The following is a 26631-nucleotide window of genomic DNA, read 5'->3' on the forward strand; positions in this document are numbered from 1 at the left end:
ATGCCAAACATAATATGAATATTTAATAATATGAATTAAATAATACATGAGACACGATCACGTATCGAACAAGAACTGTTATTTCAGATCACTTGGTTTAAAACATTTCTAATGACTTCAAGCTTGTCTTATAAAAACTCTTAAAAAAACAAGCGATTTTGGGGTTTACCAGCCCTCTATAAAACATGTATATCTATAGCCAAAGCAAACACTTAGATACAAGAAACAAAACAATAATCTAAAAAGGTTTTTATTTACAAAATCTGAAAGTCGAGATCTATTTACATGACTATTTATATTCCAGCTGTATAAACCAGATATTTGGTTCATCACGCACCGCTAGATTACAAATACACGTCATACTGTTACATGCCACACAACACCTTGATGGCATTCATGAGACCAGCAGGACGTAAAAATGATACAACAAAGGAGGACTGAAGGCATGTTATAAACATTTCAAGCCCAATAAAATTCATAGAGAGTCATAAATAAAGCGAGGATCACTGCAGGCGTGGTCCATTCTCATGACCGGAGTTTCCTTTCCTTCTGATCAGACGAAATACATTTAAACACACACACACACTTAATCTGAGTCACTGCTGCTGCTGGAGGAATCTGTTGACATAGCTTCAACATCATCTTCATTTTCTTTGTTATGACCGGGTGGCTCTAGGCCAAAATCGTTGCCATGGTGAGGAGGCAGAATCCCCATGGAAACATCAGTGGACGGCCAAGGATACTGTGGGGTTAGCACATCTAAAAAATGAAGTGGAACAAAAGAGAAAGATATTAGACAAAACACAGCCAACATTAAAAGGATGTGTTTGTACAAAAACAAAAACTACAGTAAACAAAAACACTATATTATCCAGAAGATTAAACTGGCGTTGAATATCAGTATCACCACTGAAGAATATACGAGCAAACATATCAACAAAAAAGTAAACCTGGTAATCTCCCAGCAGCTAGTGCGTCTCCAGGCAGATGTCCATTCACACCATTGGTTGACATGTTACTCATATGACCAAGCATTCCACTACGCATCTCCAGGTCAGTGGGGTATGGCCTGCGGGGGTCACCTACACACAAATCACATCATAAACGCTTACAAATACAACCTGACAAAGCATGCTGATGAGTGGAATATTTAGTAAGAGTTTTACAGATGAAGTCTGAGAACAGGAGAAAGTGCAGAATGCAGAAAGAAATACAGTCCACTTACCAGGGATCCAGTTTAGAGGTGCACACACTGCATTACTGGCACTGATCCTGTGAGCATATTTAATGATTTCTTCTGAAGAGATACTCCCTAATGAAAACAGAACACAATGGAAAGAAACGAGATGAAATGGGTTTGTAAACAAATTAATTATTAATATTGGATTATCTTTTTGATGCTGTAATAATAAATATGCAAACCAATTTACCAAGTTAAAATACATATTGTGTACTGTATATGGACGGATCACAAAAATATTGACTAGGATACCTTTCCTTGCTTTTTCAATAGACTTGAGTTTCTCTTTGGCTTGGTAGACAGCAGTGGCCTGTGTGTGGAGGAACAACATGTTTGTTTTATGTTTTAAGAAAGTGCTTAACTTAAAGTTTGGATAGACTCATCATGTTTTTCTTTGTAAATATATATTAAAAAAAACAGTCATTAAGGTCCAAGTAAATCAACATAAAAGTATTACTGCTGGCAATAACATTCTGCAGATTGTATACATAAATCATAAAAAAAATATTCTCTTTATTATATAATGGGTTATTTTGTTAATAATCTTTTAATTCATCTAATTTATTATATTTAATGAACTATTATTCAATATTAAGTGCTAAAATCACTTTTCAGAAAAACAGACAAACAAATAAAAAAAGATATGCACTCCTTACCAGTATGTGTTCTGCCTCTTTGAGTTGTTTCTGTAGCTGCTGGATATCAGTGTCTCTCTTCTCCACTTCCTTCTCCAACGTTTGCATCTCCTGATTCACTCTGCCCTGCTCCACAGCCGTCTGCATCAACTCCTGGAACTCTTTATCTCGCTGCACCAACAGCTCCAAAATCTGCTCTCAGAATAAGCAACAACAGTGCAATTCAATAACATTTAATAGTGCATCATGCCCATGTTATCCACTATCAAATATCGAATGTCATTATATAATTCCTAGTAAGTGGCGCATATGAAATGTTGTACAGTTTTTAAAGCTGATTATACATTAAAGATGAATTAAAGAGGACATTTATCCTAAATGTAATACTGCATCACAGTAGATCATCTTAGAAAATGTATCTTTTACCCAATCATATAAAAACACAAAAAGCATGTATCTATATCAGCAGATATATGTGAAGCAGATATAGATGGTCCTACTGCTTGATGCTTCAACATCACATCATTCATTCATTCATTAAGTTGGTGATGAAGCCCACTGACGGATTCATGTGAATAGCTGTTGGGTGTGAAGTTTGTTGATTTACACTCTATCATCTTTCTGTTGAATGTTCCCTCATTTGTAAGTAATAATATAACGTTACATCTCTCACCTGTGTGTCCTCTCCCGGTTGGGGCATCTTCTGTGTCCTGGACAGCGCCAGCATCTCTATAAGCTCTCTGTAAAAAAAGGGAAAGCATCACATCCGTGCTGGGGTGTATGACAACGTACATCTCTACAGTAGAAAACGGATCGTTATTGCTTTTATTATGAGTAGTAGCCTTTTTATTTGATGTACAGTGTGAATAATCGAGGGAAATATTATTATGTGATCATATGAATGCTTTATAACAAGTCTTGAATTATATCATATTTAATTTCCCATCAAAATGAACGAAAGAATCAACACAAACCTGGATAAAACATCAATATCATCCAAAGTGGACAACAGCTTTTCTTTCGTGGGTTTTTCCGCCGCCGCCATGACTGTTTCCTGCATCACATGCGCATGCGCGAGAAATATAAAGGCGGTCTGACTCACAGCACAGCGTGTCCTGCTGGTCGAAGGACCACATTGTATAATAGATCATAAACTCTACATATATTCGTCCAAGAACGTGAAAAATGGCCATATGGGAGTCCGAGACTTCCGAGTAGTAGATACAAATAAATAGATGTGTACAATTAAAACGTCAAACGTTATCTTTTCACCTTTAACTAATCACTGATAAATACATCTATTAAAACGACTCGTGCTTTGCAGTCGTTTCCATGTTTACGTTCAATTTTTCTTAGTTTTGTCAGTAGATGCGGTGTATGCATTATGCTTCTTTCGTCGATGCGCAGATGTCATCAATGTTACCGCGATATCGATTCGTTTGCCTCGGTTTTGAAACAACCGGCATTTCGCCGTCGATCTGTCTGCACATAACCAATCGACACGCCTAAAGAGCGCTGATGTTTTCAACAGTAGTGCGTCACAGCTTAACAACATAGTTGCCGATCAGGATACGAAAGGAGCACATTTGCGCTGTATAATAACAAGAGTTTTCATCATGGTCAAAGTATCTTTTAATAAGGCGCTCGGACAAAAGGATCCAAAAAAGGAAACTCTCATTTCAAGTGTTCAGGTAAGTTGTGTTGATCGACAAGCCACTTTTATTCATATTGTAGTGTTTTATTTGAAGTCTTTTAATCGAAGTCTTACTTTCGAGTGAACGGTTTCTAATGTTATATTGAAAGATGTGGCAAAAGTGAAATGTGTGACTCTTTGTTCATTGTGTGCCTTATGAAAGACTTTGATCAGTTCAGTGTTTTCAGACTGTGTTGTGTAATGGCTGACAGCTCAACTCGTGTCAAAAGCAGAGCTCCGTTCTGTTTGAATAACTATTGTTTTAATCCTTTCTTCAGTCATTATTACCAAAATGCTTCAGTTTTGGTTTTGTTAGTTTCCTGATTTAGCATTGTGACGCTTTTTTGGGCATTTTTGTTTTGGATAACTTTGGAGGCTAATACCTTATGCACTGTTATTGTTTTGTTAATAGTATTATTAATACTGAATAGTAATTGATTACAGTTACAGAGAGACGCACAACTGTGTGGACATGAAAGGGTTTTCTGAACGGATGTTCTCAACTCTGCGTCTGCTGTTACTTGCTTTAGTCAATTTGATACCAAAGTTTCCTATGAACTATGTTGAGAAACAACCCAGGGCACATTGGGCTTCATTTCTTAAAATCACTTTACAAACATTTTAAAACTGACATAAGAGGACTGACCTCGGGAGTGAAAATGAGATGATAAAAAACAAGGATAATTATGACTTGGGGTCCTTTGCTTACAGAGACATCAAAGGACAGCCTATACCTACACATGCTTAATATGTGGTATCTATGATAGACGTGAGAGTTTATTTCTCACTTGGAAACATATATGCTCACACCATGTAGACTTTATAACGTTACAAGTATCTTATCGTTCACGATCTTTTACAACTGAGGTCTGTGTTAAAATGTCATTTTTGTTGTGGACAAAATTGGTGAGGCACGTTTCATGTGTATACACACTCAAATGCACATATTTTCATTTATGTAAAGGCAAATTTACAAAACCAAAGCAAATTTCAAGAAAATGTGTGTAATGAGTGAGGAGTGAGTCATGGATGCTATATTATAAATGTAACGCAGTTTGAATGATGATAGGCTTGAATATGTTTGCAAAGAATTCAAACTCTTTTTGTTTGTTCCCTTAGAAGCATAAACAGTTACAGGAACATTAATACGTCTTCACTTTATCATGCTATACTAAATGTGTCGTCTGTCTATTGAATTACACCACTTACTGTTTCTCTTTCAATTTTTTACTCTCTGTCTAAGTTCCCCTTTGTAAATCGAAACTAACTGTATATTTAACTTTATCTTTTGATCTACATGCGCATGATGCTCATAGCATTTCATGTCATCTTGAGGGAGTCTTATACCCTGTAGATCAAATGTTAAAACAGCCTGACATGTTTTTAGGTCAGCTGAATCTTCCTCTTCCTGTTTCTGTGCCGAATTTGTTCACAGACTGTTAAGGACACCTCATGACTTGACACCAAATGCTATAAAGAGACACTTTGTGTGCTTTTTTGTTCTGTTCCCAGAACTGCTTTGCACCATTTGCGGTGATTTCTGGGTTTTTGACTGATTGTTTTCAGGGTGTATTGACAGTGTATCTCTCACAGCAGACTGAAATGTGTCTGCGGGGGAAAGATTGTAAGTTACAGGGTACAGGTTGAGAAAGGTGGGCTGTGTTCTGACTTGTCGCTTGTTCACCGTATACTCTTAAAAATGATCTCGAACATGAAGAATTTGTATCTTTTCGTATCACATTCTTTTAATATTTTTTCTCTTGTTGGACTGTCCCTGTTTGTTAAGCATTGTTTTTTTGTGCATGACCCATTCTCTTTTGAGGCTCACAAACAAACGCATTGTTTATCTCCATTCATCCACCCCACACAGAGATTAAACATCACAACCATTGTTCCTGTTTTTGATCGGTTTATAAACAGTTCAATAGTTTGCAGTTATTTCAACTGTTTCTTCTATCTAAAGTTTTTCAGACAGTAAGTTTAACGTAACAGTGATTTTTCTCTGTCATTTGTCCTCTAGGATCTGGAGGGGGCTGTGTTTGTGCGTCAGCAGTCTAAGGTGTGGTGCTGGTGCTTCTGTCTGGGATTGGGTCTCGTGCTCTCAGGTGTACTGGTGGGCGGAGCTTACCTGTATAGGTACTATGTTCATGAGGTGAGGATTGTTACTGTAACCATGGTGATGTCTTAAACAAAACCAAAAAATCTTTGTATGTGTGTGTAATCATGCATACCTGGTTGTCTTCATTTGATTCGTTCATTTAAGTTCATGGCAATTTGTAAATTAAAATACAAGCTTGAAGCTTCATATATGAAATTGAGTTTTTCATATTCGTAAAACATTGATGTTATCCATTCAATATGAGAATTTGTACAGTATATAAGAATGGTTAAATGAGAGTCTTTCTGCTCACATTTCATGTGTAGGTAGTCAACTAGGTTGTTGCGAAATAAGTATTCAAGTAAATACCTTGTACAAATCTCTTTTAGTCACATGTTTATACGCTTTCTTAAGAAAATATTAGTCATACTAGAAAGCAGAAGTAGAAGATCTGTTCTAAGCTCATTATGTAACAAATTTTGCTTTGTTTTTTGTTCACGTGATATTAAAGGGGTACTCCACTCTTGGGTCATTCCAAACCTGTATAGATTTCTTTGATCAGTCGAACACATACATAGATATTTGGGAAAAATCTTAGCAAGTGACAGCTCTGAAGCACCATTGACTACCATAGTAGGAAAAATTTAAATGGTAGTCAAAGGTGCCATAGAACGTCTTTTAAAATATCCCATTTTGTGTGTGACAGAACAAAATGATACAATAATGTTTCCTACTATGGTAGTCAATGATGTCCCTGAAATGTAAATTGCTAACATCTTTTCCAAATATCTTTCTATCAAAACACAGAAACGTATACAGGTTTGAAACAACTTGAGGGTAAGTAAATGATGACAGAATTTTTTGGGTGGAGTATCATAAAGACCTAACACATCCATCCATTCTCTGAACCCGCTTTCCTCTGCAGGGTCGCGGGTACCTGGAGACTATCCCTCTATCTTTGGCCACAGACAGGGTACATCTTGGATTACATCAATCAAATCACTGATTTAAGTGCATACATTTTGTTAAAGCAGTGAGGGAAAGGAAAAACAGTTCTTTGAAATGTTGATGTTGACTTGTTTGTGTGTCTGTTGACTACACAGGATATACCGGAGGGTGCGTTTTTCTGTGGGGTGGGATACTATGAGGAAAACTCTGATGTGACAGATGACATTTATGTGGATCTACCGCTGAGGTATATTGAGGAGAACGTGAGCTTTCTGGAGAACGATGAGGTGGAGCTCATTAGAGTACCGGTGCCGGAGTTCAGAGAAAGCGATGCGGCTGATATCGTGCATGACTTTAAAATGGTGTGAAAGCACACAAACACACACACGCATATTTCATATGAATATACAGAGTCTGGTTTCTGTTTAGAGACCATATGTAACGCTTCTGTGTTTACATATTATTAACTTTCATTTAGCTTCAAAAAAAATTTGTCTAGATCAGCATGATTTTGTGGTGTAAATAGCTTTGTTTATAATGTGAAGGATTTATATATAAACCTGTTATTACAATGACCCTGTTTGATTTAATGTGTTTAGAGGTTGACTGCTTATCTGGATCTGGATTTGGACAAGTGCTACATCATTACACTCAACTTGTCTATCGTCATGCCACCCAAGGACTTTCAAGATTTTCTGAGAAAAATCAACGTAAGCATTTACAGTAATTGTGACTTCTGTTTTTTATTTGTATCTATTGTTTTCTTTTCCACACAAAGGCATTTTTGGCATTAGGTGTGTTTGTGTGTTTATAGGCAGGAACATATCTTCCTCAGTCATACCTGGTGCACGAAGAGATGATGATTACAGAGAAGCTGGAAAGTACCAGTGAGTTGGGATTTTCCATCAATAAACTGTGCAAAGACAAAGACATGTACAGACTGCAGCGCAGAGACACAATACTGGGTAAATGCACATGCACACAACAATTTGTGATAATATTTTAAAAAAATACAAACGCATTTAAAATGCATGCTTTCACACGTTGCATGTGCTCTCCCGCAGGCATGCAGAAGCGCGAGGCCCTGAACTGCCGCAAGATTCGCCACTTTGAAAACAAGTTTGTTGTGGAGACCATGATCTGTGAACCTTGAGGAATTTTACTGAACAAAACAAGGGAAGAGAAATACACACAGCAGCAGCTTTTCAACGCTTGTCTACTATGCAGTCTAAAGCTTTTTGGTTGTTTCCTGCCTATGGGTTTTCATAATTTTATCTTCCTATTCACACTTCAATATAATACACTGTATAAAATCAAACATGTGAAGATTTCATTTTTCATACATTTTCTGCACAAAAAGATGTAATGTTTGTTTATGCATTGTAATGTGTCTGACACTGTTTTATAAATGTTAAATCCAAAATACATTAACAATTTAATCAATTCTGAATAGAAATCTTTTCTGAATATAAATCAGAGTTAAGACTGGGTAAGTCATTCAGACCTGTTGTATTTCCACAAAGTTTTAATTAGATCGTTTTATATTTCTAAATTAAAGTGTGTTCTACACTTGTAAAACATCTCATATCGTTGCATTTACTGTTCTTATATAAATATAAATGCCTCATTCATTCTTCCATTCATTTTAATAGCAAATAGGTTTATAATCTATCTGAACCATTATGTTGAATTACTAAATTCATTACAGTTTAAGGAATATATTTACATTAAAGTGAATTATTAATGTTAATTCAAATGGGATCTGTTAGCTTCTCATGTAATTAAGCATACATACAGAACACTGTGTCAACACAAGAAAAATGTGTGCATATGTAAGGAATTTTTAACATTGCTTTGTATATATGATCACCTGTCTTCAAAAAAGACCAGTCTGGCTGCAGTCAATATAAAGATCAAATAAAAAGCAAAAATACATTGTAACGCTCACTCTGGTGATTAAAGCCTGATGGCCATATTCAACTATAATCTGTGCAGTACTTTACAATCTAATCTGAGGTGACACACAAATAAAGAAAATTTGCATTTTGCACCATTGCATGTTTAGGAGTAAATAAAGATTCCTGAAGGTTATTATGGTCTCAGTAGGTGTCACAGAAAGGTCACTTCTTAAGAAGCACTGTTCAGGTACTGCTGACCAGAAGGTGGGTAAAACAGACCTGTATATGAGTGACTTCAAAACAAAACAGGTTTTTTTTTTGCCATTCAACTAAATAAAACCTAAAACAACAATCTGATTTTAAAAAGAATACTGTTTTAATAAATTTAAAATGTATCTACATTGTATGTTTTTTAGTCTAACGTTAATATCTCCATCAATTCCATACAGGTCTACATGTGCAAGATTGGCACATTTTGTTTTCGCAGGCACATCCTTAATATGTTTATCCACACTTTATATTATTAAACAAACAGGTAGATTTACATTTCTTATGATGAATAATACTGTTTAATTCACACCTCAGACCAGAATGGCAATTTGGCCCAATACTCACTACAAAGGACAGATGTCCTTTACTTTTCAAATTACAGATATTCCAGAGGTGTTTGGTGAAACACTTCCATTGTCAATTTTTTTTATAAATAGGACAGTCAAATGGAATTGGCAGATTCACTCATGTCATTTAAAGGCGCTTTGACAAGGGGAAATTTATTTGAAGACACTGAACTGAGAATGTATAAATTTCAGCATTCAAAAGCAAAATTAATTTACAGTATTTGTGACCTGTAGACTTACTTCCATTACAGCCTTTTTAAGCCTTCAACAGTCTGTGTTTCAAACAAGTTAACCAACAACAGCCAACACTCATTAACAAGATAAATGAGTGTTTGACTGACTCAGTATTTAGACAAGTCAGGGAGCAAAACACAGTGCCTGATTAAATATCGTCTGCTAGATTTCTCACGGACGCTCATAGTACGTACATTCTGATGGAGGCCACTGGTCTCCAAAATTTACATTCTATTCCTGATAAGACAATGAGAGGAAGGAAAACTAGAAAAACAGTAAAAAATATTGACATCTCAAGTGGGGAAGAGTTTCACTTTTGAAATGACACTTATTCTGTGGAAGCAAACTGAGCGCTTTCTTCCTATAAAAAAGCACAAAAGCATGGTGTACTAGCTATGTCTGCATTTTGTGGTCACAAAATTGGATTTATTTGTACGAGATACAAAAATGTAAACATTGCAAAATAAATAGTTAAAACAAGTGACGCAGGACCTACTTTCATGCTCATGATCCCAACATGAACTGATGCACTTGTCTTGCTTGCATTTTCAAGTGCAAAAGCATGATGACAAAAAAAGTCTAGAATTCAAGTAACAGAAATGACAGACTAATGATACAAATATACTATTTTACAAGGTAGTGATAATTCCCAATTTTACAAAATGTACATTTATAATATTGACAAATTTCTCTTAATATTTTGATATGCTGCTTTTGGGTATGAGTCCGTGTAGAAGCGTACACATCTCGGCGCTCAAGTCTGTGTTTTTGGATGGGTTATGTGACCTCCATGGCAACTGTGGTCTCTGATAAGCCATTGAGAGCAAGCCTCTCCGGTTCGTGATTCTCCCTGCAAACGAAAAGCAATGAAAACATCTTTAGATGCGTTTCATGAGCAAGCACAATGTTGTAGGACAAACATCCAAGTATTTTAACCTGTTCATATCGAGTCTGATCGTTTGAATTACACCAAAACACGCAGGGTTCACCATACCTGGCAATGCTATCTATGGCACTGGTGGGGGTGACTTTTGATACCCGGTCCAGGCTGCTAGCGACGCTGGCCAGCTTTAAGGCTGAGGGAGCACACGGGCGGGCGCTGTGGTGCGTGTGTGCTGGAGAGACGGCGCTCACAGTGCTCAGGTGACTGCGGCCGTGGGGCAGAGACTGAGGTACAGGCAGCTGGGGGCCTCCACTCTGTGCGGAGCGGTTCAATTTGGCTTGTCTAAAGCTCCCTGCAGGACATTTAAAATAGTCATATAATCAACCATACTTCTTTTGGTTCCAAGAGTTGAAAAGTCACTGATTGTATTATAAATTCAAGACAATTATAGTGATGCCAAGAAGTCCAGAGAATGGCCAAACATCAGAAAAATAAACTCATATGATATTCCATAATGTGTTTTTTAATTACACAAGAGTTGGACTTTTTACATACACAAAACTGTACATTTGGCACATTATACACAGCACATTCTACATAAATCATTGCAAAATATTGAGCAGAATGCAATTGGACGAAAACATTCAAATGATCATTTTCAAATAAAAGTTTTTTGTTTGTTTCAAAGCCTTCATTCCTCTTCTAGCTGGTTACACTTGCCTGAACTAGGAAGGATGCCATTCACGCTAGGACCCTGGGGTCTGTTTTCATTGTTAGGAGCACTGACGACTGCAGACGCAGCAAAATGTGCACTGGCCGAGTCCAAAGTCTTAGACATGCAGTCAGAAGAGACAGTGTTCTGTGGGGGAAACATTCACATGTCAGTCAAGTCTATGACAAAAGCCGAATGCCAAAACAGAAGATGTAGTAAACATAACTGATGTACAAAATAAAAAGTACATTTTGCCTGGCATTGTGTGAAAGAAGAGCAGGTTGTGTACTCACGGGAGGGTGTGTACGGGGTTCTGGTGCTGTTGAGATCAGCTGGAGTTCCTGTTGTTTTAACTGTTTTTGCATTTGAACCAGCTGCTGCTGATGGGACTGAAACTGCTCTTCTGTGATCCCACCTGAATGCATGACACGGGACACAAATTAAACCAGAACCAATAGAAAATAAAATGGCTGTATGGGTTTTATACATTGTCATACACCTAATTGGGAGCTGTGAGGGGCACTAAAGGAGCAATCTCAATTTCATCCACTAGGTGGCAGAAAATTTGACAAAAAATATACAGCTGTAGGAAAAATTAAAGAGCCAATTCCAAATTTTAATTTAATCAGCCTTTCTAGATGTATTCTGGCCATTTCAGTCCAGTGTCTGTTGAATTCCAACAAAATCAAACCCCAGGAGTGACAAAGTCATCCAACAGCAATGTAAAAGAGCGACAGCATGCCAAGACACGAATACTGCGATATAGATCTAGGTAGGCACATTACATTCTTTTTTTTACTTTTATACATTTTGTACAAATCTAACTAGGAAATAGGTTTTCTGAAATAGGAAATTCAGAAAACTAAAAGTGTTCTTTGAAATGGTCTCTTCAATCTTCCTATGGCTGTATATTTAAATAAATTAATAAAATATGTCATAAAAAATGAATTTGTGATGTTTAGGGGCATGTAAGCGGACCTCAATGACGACAGAATAAAACTCAGATCACAAGGTAATTCTCCACAGCAATCTGAGCAAATAAATAACCCCGAGATGCCTGACTGATGTTAACAGTTCTATTTTACTGCTCAATGCAGCAGCAATGACACATTTATAGTAAAGTTCATTATCAACAATAAATTCATCTGCAGTACGTCATGCATGACAAATAAAAGTGTGAATATAAACTTTTGTGGTATTAAAATACCACTGCTATATCCTAATATGTTGATGGCTATAAAATATAAAACTAAACTAAAACAAAACAGAAGAAAAAACAAACAGTAACCCTGGTGTAACCTGTGGTTCTCTCCTTACAAAGCTCAAACCAGCAGACTTCCAGTTAAAAGTTTTTTTTTTTTTTAAAACAGCACAGCAGTCATAGTGTAAACAGGAAGGTGTGGCAAAGGCAACATTCTTAAGAGAAAGAAGTGACCAGAATCCCTTTTGAGAGAGCAAAATAAACCCCTCACCTGACACACCATTAGACAGAGGCGACACCCCGCTTTTCTCCACATGTGGAATCCCTTTTTTGTCCTCACCCCTTGAGTTTTCCTGCACAGGCCGAGGGCGAAAAAACTTCCACCTGCAGGCCTTAATGTCACTAAGAATCTGAGTTAGTGAGCACTGAGGGCTCGATGTGGAGAATGTATGAGAGTTTGTATTTGTGTGGACGGGAAGGTCAGGTACTCTAGAGTCAGAGGACGGATAAAACATGTCAGGGTCCAGGTGCCTGAGGGCCCGGTCTAGATCCGAGGAGGTGCGATCCAAAAGAACCCTGATGGAATACAAAAAAAACTGCTTTCAGAAAGGAATCTTTACAAAAGGGCACATGAGAACCTGTAATCATGGGAGTGATGTACCTGCCACCTCTGCCCATCCTCCTGCATGTTACCGCGGTACAGCGTCTGGGCACCGAGAGGGCGGTGAGACAGTTCCTCTGCCAAAGCTGGTCCTGACCTATCTGCTGCCTGTGTGGAGCGCAGCTCTGCTCAGTCAACGGCTGTGGACACACAACACACATTTAATAGTAGAAATGACAACACAGAAAACCCTTTAGTAATCCTTTAAAACACACACTTTTTTGAATTGTAATGTGTAAACATCTTTCCTATTCCTATAAATGTTCAATTTGACCAATGAACTCAAAGAGCATTGGATAAAAGTCCTCTGCACATGCAACAGAAGCATGATAATTTAAACTCACTTTAGAAATTGGCTTATCGATGTGAACAAAAATGACCCTTAAACGTCACTCGCCAAACAAACCGCAGGAGAATTAAGCAGACTAATACAATAACTACTCTGCGGCGCAATGAAATTCCACAAGGATAGCGCAAAGGGCAAAGTCATCAAAGACAAAGTTATGGAAATTACAGCACTTGCCGACCATCTGTTCTACATTGTTAAGTATTTCTTAAGCTAATTGAGAGTTCTGAACCCCATTAGACCCTCTGGCCAAACATCCCATCACTGATTTCACTCCTCAAACAACAGGCAGAAACATAAACATCACATGGATTATTTAAAACATTGAGATATAGATCTCAGATAAAATAAACCTGTGGATTCTGTAGAATAAGTGTGAAATTGTTCACAACAGGCAATCTAAAGTCTTACAGTCATCATACTTCTCAACACGGACCTTCACATGAGTAAAAAACTTCTCTGAGAAGCACAGCATGCAGCGATGCTGTCAGAGAAGAACTCTCAATTATTTAAGAATTTTATCTTTGGGTAAAAGCACCATCATAAAAAAATATTGTTTGTTATTATGTATTTTTTATTGTGTTAGTTAATTGTATTTTTTGTTATTATGGCATAAATAAAAAAATAAAGCAACTGCAGTTTGATTGATATTAATGGGAATACACAATAAAAAAAACATGTTTATTTTTAAACAGAGCTCTCATTTTGGAAACAAACTCTTCAAATATTCTAACAAAATTTGGGGTGTAAATGATTAATACAAAAAATCATAACCAGATTTGCCTTTTTTTTGCAGGTTTGCCTTTACATAATATTTGTCTTTGTACTGTGCAAACATACACATTGATGTAAATGTACAAGATAAATGTACACAGACATATATTATATGTGACCCTGGACAGCAAAGCCAGTCTAAAGTAGCATGGGAATATTTGTGGCAAAAGCCAACAAAACATTGTATGGGTCAAAATTATGGATTTTTCTTTAATGCCAAAAACCATTAGGATATTAAGTAAAGATCATGTTTCATGAAGATATTTTGTAAATTCCCTACCGTAAATATATCAAAACGAATCATTTTTGTGAGTGGATGCTGCAAAGCCGCTGACAAAAATGGCCAGAAACACGCCTACAAACTTCACTCGCTTCTGCCCACTCTTTGGGAACTAGCCACTCATGTTTGATATCTTTGTAAAGCTTAGAATTTCAGCTTTCGGGTCCATCTACTCTCCACAACGTCATTGTAGCGGTAAGCCAATAGAGAGTGTTGAAACAGACCTGTTTCTTCTTAGCAACGGACTGCTACAGCGCCTCTGATTAACAACTTCAAAGGTGATTTGCTCAATAAAGATTGAATCCAAATATCTGCAAACCTGAATAATACTAAGGCATATCTGGCACAGTTAGGTGGGAAACTTACAGCATAGTAATTGCAGCCAGCTTTCCGTCTGAAAGCAAAGATTCCGTCTGGATCGTTCTCTTCATCCGGCTCAGATGCTGGAGACTTTGGTACACACAAAAAACAGTTTTAAATTCATTCTTTTTCAATAAAGTATTTAGGCAGTCTGATACAACATCAACATTTAGGCAAACGATGATGGTTACACACTGACCAGTGGGTAATCTTCCTCTCCCGAGCTGTGGAAGTCATACTGTTTAATGTCGGCCTTGCTGACAATTGTCTGCCGCTCTGGCCGACCAGGCTGGCGCAAGACATCCAGTCTGGGCCTCTTTGTGTAATTCTTATAAGAATGCACAAAGTCGAAGTGAGGCTCGGCCTTGACCGTAAAGGGGTGCATGTGTTTTGGTCCAGATTTGTGTGACTGTAATAAATAGAAAGAGACAGTTAATATGATCTAATGTGGGTATATAATACCCTATGAGCACATCTGGTCTATCAATTCCACACAGATCTCTGGTATGCAACTGCAATTGTGTTACCATGCTTTCATTCACCCTCTTTTTATAAGTTGTATGTCTTCACCTTAATTTTGCTTTCGGTCTTATGCCGGTTGCCATTGGGTAAGGATATGGGGGCGGCGTAAATGGGTTTCTCTGCCAGAGGGGCAGTGACTTCATTAAGGATCTCTCCGGAGTAGTCTTCAATCTGATACCTGAAACAAACAATACATTAGGGCTGGTTGATGTGTTTAAAAATAACAATCGATAATCGACTTTAAAATCATTGCGATACCCGATAATATCGGGTGTGTTTGACTTCATGCAACGTTGCGCAGACAATCAATCTGCGGATACGGACCGGGAGGGAATTCGTTCCGGACCCACCAAACACGCACAGGCGCGCCACGTGCACAAACCAGTGTTGCAGTGACTTCTTTCATCAGGTAAAGAGCATAGATAAACCATAAAGCTTTTATGTAGTAGGAAAATGTTGCAGGTGTCCTGAAATTTCAAGTGTATTTTCGTTGTTAAAACATTCTACATATTATCTAGGGATGCACCGAATATTCTGCCACCGAAATGTTGTGAGGACACAAACAGATACCGCTCCTTTGATGCATCTGTAGCGGACGTTATTCCTTTTATCGCTGCACTAAAGCGTCTCCTAAATTGCATGCACCCTCAGGGCTCTAAAGTGCGACCAATATTCCTTTACGTGTGTGAACCGGAGATCGCGTAATCCGAAAGATTCTTTGTCATTGACAGATTTTTTTACCAGTGACGGAAAAATCTGTTGGCTGCCCGTCATTCTGGCAGATTACAATGATGGCAATTTGTAAACACCCGTTTCCCTTCAGCGGGATCTGCTCGTAAAGCTACCTACGTGTCGTTGTCATTTGACTGACTAGACATGTGATGCGATTTGGGAAAACCCGTTGGGTGTCGCGGTGGGACGCGGGAAAGACAGTTCACCTATCAAAGTAAACCACATAATATGAAGAATGAAGAAGTATTAATGCACATTTCCCGCCAGTCCTATGTAAAGCAAAGTTTTTTATACAATGTTTTCGTGAGATGACAGAGCTCCGCGTCTACACCACCAGGAGTTATGCCCGCTCCGCTGCTCATGTGAGCCGGACCGCGATCGCGAAACATACAAGGGATGATCAAAAGTCCAGACACTATGCACATGATAAACAGCGTAAAACTTGCTTCACTGCTTATTAGTTGATGTCCGTAATGTTTGTCACTTTCCTTGTGTAGTGATAATGGCAGAGCTCTCGTTCTTTAAATGTACCCTAACTTTAAACACGTTTTTCTCCAAATTCCGTTCATGAACATCATAGCGCTTCAGACTACAGAATAAGTTGGTTATTCTATTCTTACGCTACTTATTATCAACTTTGCAGATCTGCAATTCTTGGTGCATTTCTTGTTGTTAAAGTTCTACAGTTAACATATGGGCTATGGGAGTCTTTGTTTTGATACACTATAATGTTGAAGGCCTACAAAGAAAATATTGTTGTATCTTTAAGCAGTTGCACTTGTTCTGAATGCACTTTGTTTTCATGAGAGAACATTTAACTCTTCAACTTTTCAGCAGGCCAGTAGACCTGTACATTATTATTTAATATACACATTAGTGGGGTCAAGTTAAACATCTTAGTTGAATTTTATTTTATACTGTGCATTGTTGCAATGTGCCAAATAAATATTTGCATAATTTGTAATTATTTATTCTTTGAAACTTTAATATTTATGCAATTGCAATGCCTTGATTTTAGTAAAGTCAGTAGTCATAGCCATAAATGCAAGGCTACTAATAATTGGCCTAATTTCTTGTGGTGTTTCGGTTTTCGGCCTTGGTTTCCTCTTTTTCGGTTTTCAGTTTCGGCCACGAATTTTCCTTTCGGTGCATCCCTAATATTATCTAATACATAAAGTTATCTTCGATTCGGTGTTGCGCAGTAAATGACTCCTACATGTTTCTTTTATGATGGTATAAGATAATCTGACAGGGTATTAACGCTGTACATTTATTTTATGTGTTTATTTTAAGAAGGTAGGTACTCTCTGCAGAAACCAGAAACCAGCAGCTCATTTAACTGACCGAACAAAACAGCGTTTCCAAAATTCTGTCATTGCTTGTGACTGCCTGGGCATTTGAAAATTAATGTTCAAGCAAAAACCTACATCGCATGAAAATGTTATAACGACTTTTTTCCATTATTATCAATTATTGTCTGGTATCTGTATGTTGTAACCGATACCAGGATATTTGCGAGACATCGGCGATATATGATAACATCGGCACATCGCCCAGCCTTATAACACATGGCGGGTAAACAAGTCTTTCAAAGCAAATTTATCTACGCGAGACAAGAGAATTAGTGATGTTATAGACAAAAAGTCTCCCTAAATAGTTTTACTTTCAGGGTTGCAAAATTAACACTGTATTTATGTGGAGGTGTGGAGGTCACCTTAAAGCAGTGTTATTTTCCCTCTCGTACATAGACTCGAGGTTAAGTCTGTGTGGTGAGGGTTGGGACTGCTGTGGCTGTTGTGTATACAATGACAACGGATGAAGGCGTGTGTATATTAGGGCTTATTGTTGCACGATACACCAGCACTAGAAATGTAGCGTGATAACATTCTGTTAAAACGATACCAGTTTCTCATTTATTTGGTACTGGTACTTTAATGACGCGCGCGTTTCAGAAAAAATGCATCCTGAAATAGGTTCATTTGCGGCAGCCGTATGTGTGCGCACGCATGTGCTCCCAGCGCTCTCTTCAGTCAGTGGACACATACAACTTTCTTTCCTATTATTTCCTAGAATTTCTGCAGATTTCGGGGTGATGACGAACTGAAAGTCACGTGCCTTTTCCGTCTATTCACGGCTTGTCAGTGAAGCAGATGCGCAAAGGGGCATTATAGCCAGATTAAAGCGTGCGCCAAAGTGCAGACAAAGTCTGTCTGTGCAAAATCTGTGCACCAAAAGTGGCAAAATGATCAGCTTGGCAAAGCATTTCACCAACAGACATCCCGACCCGTTTAAAAAACTTAAAAAGTGACAGGTAGCGTATATGAATGATAACGATAGCATGAAGAATGCTTTATGATTTATTTTGTGACAGGCCAACATTACAAGCATTGATAACGCTTTACAACTAGGTTCCATTTTTAAAAATTAGTTAGCAAACGTGAACTAATAGTTGGTAATCAATTTAAAATATTAACAGTTGTATTTGTTAAAATGTATCAATGAATATGAATTAACAACTAGATTTGTTTAGTAAATTTGTAAAAAGAGATTTATTGTAAGTTCATGTCAGAATGCATTATGTAAAGTTTTCAATGAATGTAATGTATAGAAGTGAATGAATTTAACCCTGCTTTAAGGTCTTAGCTATTATTTATGTAGATTAATTTAAGTTTAAACAGTTTATTTTCTCGTCTCACCTTAACAGACAACAAACACCAAGACACGTTTAGGACTGCATCAGAGATTTATACCTGACACTCATATCAGGGCTCTAGACTAACTTTTTGCACTGGTTGCACTGGTGCGCCTTACTTTTTTTCTTGGGTGCACCAGCACAAAAGTTAGGTGCACCCAAATTTTAGACAGCATCGCATTTAACATTTACCTGCTTTGACCAGTTCACTTTTGTTTAATGTCCATATGGGCAAAATTTACTTGTAAATGTTTATCTTACAAACTGTTCAACATCCATCCATCCATTTTCTGCCGCTTATCCGAACTACCTCGGGTCACGGGGGAGCACTGTTCAACATTAAGTTCTTTATTTGAAGCACAAATTTACAAGAAAGGTAATTTACTGAAAAAGTGTTTGTACTTAATGTGCTTCAGTGAAGTGAAATTTAAACTTAAAAGATCTAAAGATAAATGGACCAATGCTTGAAGGCTCTGTGTCGGAGCATTGCTTATGATTTTTGGACGGATCAGGCCTTAAATTAACATAATTTACGAAAAAGTTGTGAATTGTTCTTTTCATCTTCTCTCATCATCCCCTTCTACATTCACTCTGTTTAACTAACAGCATTAGTCTCCTCACCTCTCTGTCTCACTGCAGCACACGCATTTTCAAACGTACACACCAGAGGTTGCGCTAGTGTTTTTTTTTGTCCGTCATTTTGACTGACATGCTCGTAAAAACTCCGTCATAATCTGTCATTACCCATCACTATGGTTCAAGGTGGTGTTAGGTGCTAATTTGTATGTTCGTGACGTCATCACGCTGTACTGGCGTCCCGGAACTTGTTGTATTGTGATACAACCGAATGCCCAATAAAGCCGTTACAGTTTTTGATACCATATTCAAGCCCTTTCCAAATCACTTTTTATTTTGCTCATATCTTGTGTATTTAACAAAAGTTATGGCTGATGTCGACTGAAGCGCTGTGATTTTTAGGAACGGAATTTGGAGTAAATCGTGTTTAAAGGTAAATATTGAAATTAAAAGCACAACAGTCCCGTATCACAAGAAAAAGTCACTTTCCAGTGGTGAGAGACTTACTCTATTAACAATTTATTTAAAAAAATCCTAGTGTTGAAGTCTATAAAAATACTGTACAAAACCGTTTGAATAAAACGGAAGTAATGAAAATGGTGCAGCGCACATTTAAAGAACGAGAGCTCTGACATTATCACTACACAAGAAATTAGCAAACATTACGGACAACAAATAATAAGCAGTGAAGCAAGTTTTACGTTGTTTATCGTGTGTTTATCTAGACTTTTGATCATCTCTTGTATGTTTTGCGATCGCGGTCCGGCTCGCGTGAGGAGCGGTGATAACTCCTGGTGCTGCAGACTGTGAGCTCTGTCAACTCACGAAAACATTGTATAAAAAACTTTTCGTGACATAGTTTACACAGGACTGGCGGGAAATGTGCATTAATACTCCTTCATTCTTCATGTTATGTGGTTTACTTTGATAGGTCAACTGTCTTTCCCGCGTCCCAGCGCGACATCCGACGCGTATGTCAAGTCAGTAACAATAACAGGTGAAAACACGCAGGCTGCTTTTCGAGCATATCACGCTGAAGGGAAATGGGGATTTACAAATTGCCCTCATTGTAATCCGACAAAAAGAACGGACGGCCATCAGATTTTTCCGTCACGGGTGAAAAATCCGTCAATGACAGAGAATTTTCAGTTAACGAGACCTCTGGTACACTCACGTGCAGGAATATCTGGACCACAGCCAATCAGAGGGGGGTCCGCCCCTCACTATCAATGATTGGTTTAGACCACGATATGGGTCTAACGTGTGTCTGTTATTGAATCACAGGAAGACTTTCAGAGTTGCGGATACTTTTTTCCCCCGAATGGCTGATCGCACCGGTGCGACCTCTGATAATTTTAAGTCGCACCATTGAAAAATAAGGTCGCATGTGCGACCAAATTAGTCGCACTCTAGAGCCCTGCATATGTGGGTCTGTTTGGTGACATGTTATTTTTAAATGGGGGGGAAGACATGCTCAAAAAGCAATTCAGGAACATAGTGTAAATTGTAAGAGTAAAAAATAAAATAACAGATTATGTTATGTTTCATCATTTGGCATGCATGTTCTTTTTGCATGGTATCGATTTAGTATTGGTATCGAAATACTTATCTCAGGTATTGTATCGAAGTCCAAAATTGGGTATCGTGACCAGTCTATTAGGGCTGCACGATTAATTGAAAAGAAACCGCACGCGATTTGGGGGTTGGCTGCCATGTTTTATGCACAGTTTGTCAGTGAAATTAGTGTTGGGCGATATGGCAAAAATGTAAACTCCAAAGTCTTTTTCTATACTGATCGATAACAATACTTCGATATATAATTAATTAAAAAACTGTCTTTATATAATCTACTTTATTAACAAAACGGTCTAAATGTAATAAAACCAAGTCATTGATATTACCTAATTAGACATGCACTGTTGTAACAGATGATATAAGCCAAAAACAACATGAACTAGTTCATTCACTCTCATTTTGACTGGTTAAGTAAAGGGAGCGTTCAATCAGTATATTCAACCAATGAAAGGGCTCCGTTACTGTGTACACTTGAACGCTATTGGATCAGCATCACCGCACATACATAATGCACCTCAAATTTGTTTTTTTAACGGCGATTTCAAAGGAAAATAAGACACTTGATAAACCGCGTGGTGACAACTCGAGGTTAGTTTCACTTTCGTTTCCGTTTCCAGTCACGTTTTCCTCCTCATGTCGAGTTTTCCTTGCCAAGTGCAGTATGAAATCGACTTCGTACTTTGACACGCATTCTAAAAGCTGCACGCTGACTGACCACGCTTTATTTCTGCTGTCTGTTAAGATTAATCCATATCGAGTCAAAATGCTAAAAGCTTATCATCGTTATCGACATAAATTCTATCGCAATCCGATATGATATCGTTTATAGGCCCAGCCCTAAGTGAAATACTGTTAAATGCAGCTGCAATCCGAAAGCCAAAAGGCACTCTCGCACAGAAACTCCAATGTTGCATAGAAGAAGTACCACACGTATAACCAGGAAATGCCGTCTTCCTATCTGGCATCTTTCTATCACTGTTTCTCAGGCCGCCTCAGGTATTTTCATGATAATAAAGTATATTTATAAGGATGATGTTTGACGGGTGTTAAGCGAATCAAACGTGCAGCACTTTCAGATGGTGAGCATTTCCCACTGATCACAGAGCCGTGCTTCACAAACACTCTGCGCATTAAAACATAAAACATTGCAGCCTTTGCGATTTCACAATTGCGATAGCCACATCGATCCAATCACGATTTCAATGGGAATTGCAATTAATCGTGCAGCCCTAGAGTATATAAATAAATGCACACACCTTTTCTCAACCACCTCCAGCGTGAGATGCAGCAGTTCCCTTTTACTCTTCTCTCTCTTCTTGATCATCTCCAGGATGCTCATGGTTCGACTGAACTCTCTCCTCAGTTTCAGCATCTTCTCGTAAGACGCCTCGTCATTCTTGCGATTCTAGACAACCAGACAGAGAGAGTGTTCCAGTGAAGAAAGTGGAATTTCAGTTTAGTTATAATAATTACTAAAAAAAAGTTGCTGGGTTGGGAAATGTTGAATGACAGCATCAAGCAGAAAAAAGTATTTACACCTAACTAAACCTAAAAGGATAATTAAAAACCTTCCTATGTCAGCTAATAAGGCAGGCTACTTGTGTGAGCAATCCTGGACATACAGTTGACAAGAAAAAACACTGCTTGGATGCATAAAAATAATGCCTTTAAAGAAAGACACTTGATTACATATTTAACAACACACTGACAGGGACGTGCATTACAAATAGCAAATTCACCTTTCTTGTCTGCATCTTTTCCGTGCGACGCCTGAAAGCCACGTAAGCATCATTGTTGGTGGAGCCGTCTCTCTTCTCCTGCTTGATACGTGGGATGAGCGACGGACCTCGACAATTCTTCCTCTTCCTTACCCAATAGTCATACACTGACTTCAACAGGTAGTCATCTTCATTTAGCAGCAGTTTGGCCTCTTGAAGAGTAACCAACTGTGAAGTTATCGATAGAGAGAGAGGGTCAGAGGAACGCGTGTGACTAAAAAATGATATAATATTGTAGATAAGAAATAATTGTTACCTGGTTGGTGCTGGCTTTCTCTAACCGATCCATCATGGTCTCAAACTGCACAGGTTTGAGCTCCATCTTACGGTTCAGTCTGTTCAATAAAGTCTCATCTTCCGAGTCCATATCATAGTCGGGCAGCTCGTAATCCAGACCAAGAGCTGTTGTAGCATAACAGACAAGAGATTAACATTTACATTGTCGATGTGAGACACATCTTGCACACAAACACGATAGAAAATGACCAATTCTTGAAAAATATTAACAGAGTCACTCACGCTGGACGTAAATGAGCTGTTTAGGGACGCGGAACTCTCCTTTATAAAGGCGGTCGTAGTACGTGACATTACTTTCGGCCTCGGGCACAGGGATGACCATGCTCTCCTTCTTCTCCCTGAACACCTGCTGGGCAGAGATGGCCCTTTGGAGATGGTGTTCCTGAAACAGTGTCACAGAGAGCTTTATGAGCATCAGCAAACTAGATTCCTCTAAACCCAATACTTCATTGAAGAAATACAAGTCTCATTACATCACTTAGTTAATGTACTGCCTGGTCATATAGCAAAAATATTTTCACCCCGCAGTGTGTAATAGTTAAGCTGGGCTAGTTAAGAAACTGATGCCACAGCAATAACAAAAAGTGAGATGGAGACACAGAGATGGAAACAGGAATTATGCAAGTACGACTTCTTATATAGCTGAGAACAGCAATGTGATGAAACGTTTTGCAAGGGCTCGCACGCATAACAATGAACTTCACGTCGTGCTATATTCCGCCAAAGTTTGTCCAATTATATCTGGTTTAAATACAGTAGTTTGTGTGAACCGTTCAATAGGAGAAAGGTGAGCTGTTCATTAGCAGGCAGATAAAGAGAGCAAATGTTATTTGTTGGGGACATAATGTGTTGTGTGTCTTTAAAAGCAGTGGAACACAAATTTCATCACTGGCAACATTGGCAGTAAAAAAAAAATATTATGATAGATCAAGTTTCCTGATTTTTTTCTAAACGGCTGGTAATGTTTTGTAAATATGGTTCAGACAATGTCAAAACGCCTGTTACCAAATACTGGTGATTGTACATGTTGACACATATCCATATTAAGAAATGAATAATGACAAGAGCAAAGCAAACCAGTTGAACAAAATAATGCTAACGTTATATGATATGTGGTTTAAGTCATGACACTAAGTGAAAATGACATCTAAATAGAATAAAGATAAATATTATAAACAGAAAATAAACAAAAAATATAATAATTGATATAACAGACATATATATATATATTTGATGACAACGTAATGTAACGACTTGTACTTTAATATATTGAATGAGCATAATCGTAGTTGTGAACAGTCGTGCTTATATATACTACTTCAAAATAAAAGAGAAACATTACTTTGTGTGGTTGTACTATGGTACATTTTATCAGTAGATGAAGCTTTAATACAAACATGCTGGTCCACTACAGTAGAAACTAAACATGAGGACCCTCAAATGATTCTGGCTTTCCAGTAACATGCCGTTCAGCTCTACTCCAGACCAAACGTAATTCTCAAACGCATCTGCGCAAAAATACTGACGTCAATGCACGCCGACACAAGCTAATATGTCACGTAAAAAGCTTTATTTACACCGCTAGAGTAGAACATTTCCTACAACTACGCAACTTTCGTACATCTTATGCGTAACCTAGACCCCATCGGCGCTAACCGCGAATCCACTGCAAGCAGAGAATCCACTTACGTAGAAAACGTGCGTAAATGGAACGTGAATACCAACACCCTGCTATGCACCTGAACCCCGTGAAAACACGCATTTTAAATCATTCACATACCGTCTCCTCTTCCTTTTCCATCCCAGTTGGCATTTGAGGGACCGCTCGGTTGATGGAGACGCAGTCGGTGAGGTCCGGGAGGTCTCTATTACGGTAGATCGGCAGCGGTTTGGCGGCGTCTAGCGCTCGCGCGCGGAACGAGAGTTTACTCATTGTTTTCGGCGAACACAAACACACTAAACACGGATCATTCGGTTCAAAAACACACACGAGCCGACGGTTATATCCGCGGCCGCGCTCACTGACGTCCCTTCGACCGAAAGCCGGTGGTTAAAGGCATATCTGAGCGAGTTATGGTGGTTTTTCACGGGCTTTTTTTTCTCGGCTGGTGTGAAAACATGGCGGACATGATCCCGACAGCCCGTGCGACACTGCCAAAGAGTGAAACCGGGAACGCGCATGTGTCGCTGCGCGCGCACCCCTTACAACATGCGTGCACACGATATTACGACACGGTGGGGGACACATGCGTGTATTGGGGAAGAGCTGTCAGCCTCGTGTGCATCTTTGGAGATTTCTCTAAACACGTTCAGCAATAAATAGGATAATAACCTATTGACATGTCTCACGAAGGCAGAGTGGCCTAAAATTGGATATCTTGCGTCGATGTACAAAACAAATAAATTTAAGTGAAATGTGACACAGCCTGTTTCAAAAATGACATTTGCTGGTGGACTAAAGAAAAGTCCGAATTTGTTCTTTAAAGATGTTCACAAACAAAATATGCCACCATGCATAAAATGTACAGAAAGAAAGGGCCTATAATGGCCTAACACTTCAAAGATGAATGTTCACAAAAGTTGCTTTTTTCCCATTAAAAACATCTGCTTTCTGTTTACAAAATCTAGACTTAACAATCCATTGGCAAAGACAAGTTTTTGCAAAGAGTTTTGTCGTTCTGTGGCATAACATCTCACTTAAGTTTTCCAGGATATAGTGTTTGTTGAAGATCATGAATGATCATGAGCATTCGGGTCACTCTGTTAGACATTTATGTAGTTATCTGCAGACTTACAGATCTTTTTTCAGACTCGTTCAGCATCTTCCCCACACATTGGTGTGAAGTTCATCCACTAATTTGTATTTTGTCAAACAGCAGGAATTGACCTGTATGTGGAGTTTCTGTAGTTCTTAATGTTACATTTTTTTTAAATAATAAGAACCGAAAAAAACAGACACATAGAAGGGATTACTCCGCGTCTCCTGAGGTGATGGGGTCCTGGCTTTGAATATAGCATTCAAAACACCTGAATTAAATGATTTTTATCATTGCTGTATTTTGTTTTTGTGAAGTTATGTACTTTTGTATTATTTGGTAGACCACAGCTATGACTAAAATAACTAACATTATCCATGTTCCTGACACCGTGCTGACTGTCTGCCTAGCATGACATCAATAGCACATGCTTACATAGACCTAAAAGATCAAAAGTGAAATGCAAGAAGGCACAATGCTCTAGTGCATCCTTTAAAACCTTACCTTTAAACCTCAGGAGATTATGTATGACAGGTGAACCCTGCCGCAGGCTTACACATTAGCAAATGATTCTAGGGACACATGTTTTTCCCAAAAGGGGCCAATTGCACATGTTAATTTACCCCTCAAGAGATAACGTTCATATTTAATAGGATTTGTTCTCACAAGGGCCGTTCGAGCTCAGCTCCAGCGCCTCGATGAACAGAATTGGTCAAATTCCAACACACCACGTATTCAAAGCATTAAAGATGTGTGGAATATATTTTGGTCATGCTCTGTGTTAGGTGTGAACTAGATGAGATGCTCGCTGTTTTTATACAAAAATACCCCATTTGAACAATTTCCTCTGTGACAGTGCTTGGCAGCAAATCACAGGACAGCTGGTCTAGATGTAGAAGTGTAGGCTGTTAATACAATGTTTCTGTCTTTGAATGTTTAAGGGAAAATACAATTTCCATAAATGAAATTTTGTTTTACAGTTCTCATTCCACAATTAGAACAGTCATTGAAAAATGAGTAAATATGTAGGATATATTCTTTCAAAGTGAATCTACTAATATGATACAGAGGAAGATATTTAGTCATGTATACCACTATAGTCTGCTGAAGGCATCATACGTTT

The 26631-nt window shown here is 38.2% G+C and overlaps 3 protein-coding genes across 4 annotated transcripts; 1 reads left to right on the forward strand and 2 right to left on the reverse strand.

The window, feature by feature from the left end:
* Positions 1-234: 234 nt before the first annotated feature.
* On the reverse strand, positions 235-3160 carry med4 (mediator complex subunit 4). The gene is made up of 7 exons (XM_056754361.1): positions 2850-3160; positions 2549-2615; positions 1897-2067; positions 1493-1550; positions 1226-1312; positions 951-1082; positions 235-759 (listed from the first exon to the last, which is right to left on the reverse strand). Exons 1-7 carry the CDS (start codon positions 2933-2935, stop codon positions 587-589), a joined length of 774 nt encoding a protein of 257 aa, XP_056610339.1. The 5' UTR covers positions 2936-3160; the 3' UTR covers positions 235-586.
* A 191-nt stretch (positions 3161-3351) lies between these two features.
* Positions 3352-8549, forward strand: itm2bb (integral membrane protein 2Bb). Of its 2 annotated transcripts, XM_056754359.1 has the most exons (7): positions 3352-3566; positions 5589-5720; positions 6592-6639; positions 6770-6976; positions 7214-7324; positions 7429-7579; positions 7679-8549. In XM_056754359.1, exons 1-7 carry the CDS (start codon positions 3492-3494, stop codon positions 7765-7767), a joined length of 813 nt encoding a protein of 270 aa, XP_056610337.1. In that variant the 5' UTR covers positions 3352-3491; the 3' UTR covers positions 7768-8549. The 2 variants fall into 2 exon arrangements, with proteins under 2 accessions (XP_056610337.1, XP_056610338.1); XM_056754360.1 differs by lacking the exon at positions 6592-6639.
* A 717-nt stretch (positions 8550-9266) lies between these two features.
* On the reverse strand, positions 9267-24949 carry epc2 (enhancer of polycomb homolog 2 (Drosophila)). Its single transcript, XM_056754358.1, has 14 exons — positions 24533-24949; positions 22975-23134; positions 22712-22857; positions 22417-22623; positions 21934-22082; positions 15151-15280; positions 14780-14989; positions 14587-14670; positions 12821-12960; positions 12431-12735; positions 11252-11373; positions 10967-11105; positions 10358-10598; positions 9267-10213 (listed from the first exon to the last, which is right to left on the reverse strand). The coding sequence occupies exons 1-14, from the start codon at positions 24683-24685 to the stop codon at positions 10141-10143; spliced, it is 2259 nt and encodes a 752-aa protein (XP_056610336.1). The 5' UTR covers positions 24686-24949; the 3' UTR covers positions 9267-10140.
* Positions 24950-26631: the final 1682 nt, after the last annotated feature.

Source organism: Triplophysa dalaica, chromosome 8 (assembly GCF_015846415.1).
Source record: "Triplophysa dalaica isolate WHDGS20190420 chromosome 8, ASM1584641v1, whole genome shotgun sequence".
NCBI classification, from domain to species: Eukaryota; Metazoa; Chordata; class Actinopteri; order Cypriniformes; family Nemacheilidae; genus Triplophysa; species Triplophysa dalaica.

Coding starts and splice junctions, on each gene's coding strand:
- epc2 (XM_056754358.1), bottom strand. CDS start 24,685: ATGAGTAAACTCTCGTTCCGCGCGCGAGCGCTAGACGCCGCCAAACCG. Junction 14,671..14,779: donor GAGAGGAAGATTACCCACTG/GTCAGTGTGTAA, acceptor TGTGTACCAAAG/TCTCCAGCATCTGAGCCGGA. Junction 10,599..10,966: donor TGGCATCCTTCCTAGTTCAG/GCAAGTGTAACC, acceptor AATGTCCTGCAG/GGAGCTTTAGACAAGCCAAA.
- itm2bb (XM_056754359.1), top strand. CDS start 3,492: ATGGTCAAAGTATCTTTTAATAAGGCGCTCGGACAAAAGGATCCAAAA. Junction 5,721..6,591: donor ATAGGTACTATGTTCATGAG/GTGAGGATTGTT, acceptor TTTCCTCTGCAG/GGTCGCGGGTACCTGGAGAC. Junction 7,580..7,678: donor GCGCAGAGACACAATACTGG/GTAAATGCACAT, acceptor GCTCTCCCGCAG/GCATGCAGAAGCGCGAGGCC.
- med4 (XM_056754361.1), bottom strand. CDS start 2,935: ATGCAGGAAACAGTCATGGCGGCGGCGGAAAAACCCACGAAAGAAAAG. Junction 2,616..2,849: donor GATATTGATGTTTTATCCAG/GTTTGTGTTGAT, acceptor CTTTTTTTACAG/AGAGCTTATAGAGATGCTGG. Junction 1,551..1,896: donor AAGAGGCAGAACACATACTG/GTAAGGAGTGCA, acceptor CTCCACACACAG/GCCACTGCTGTCTACCAAGC.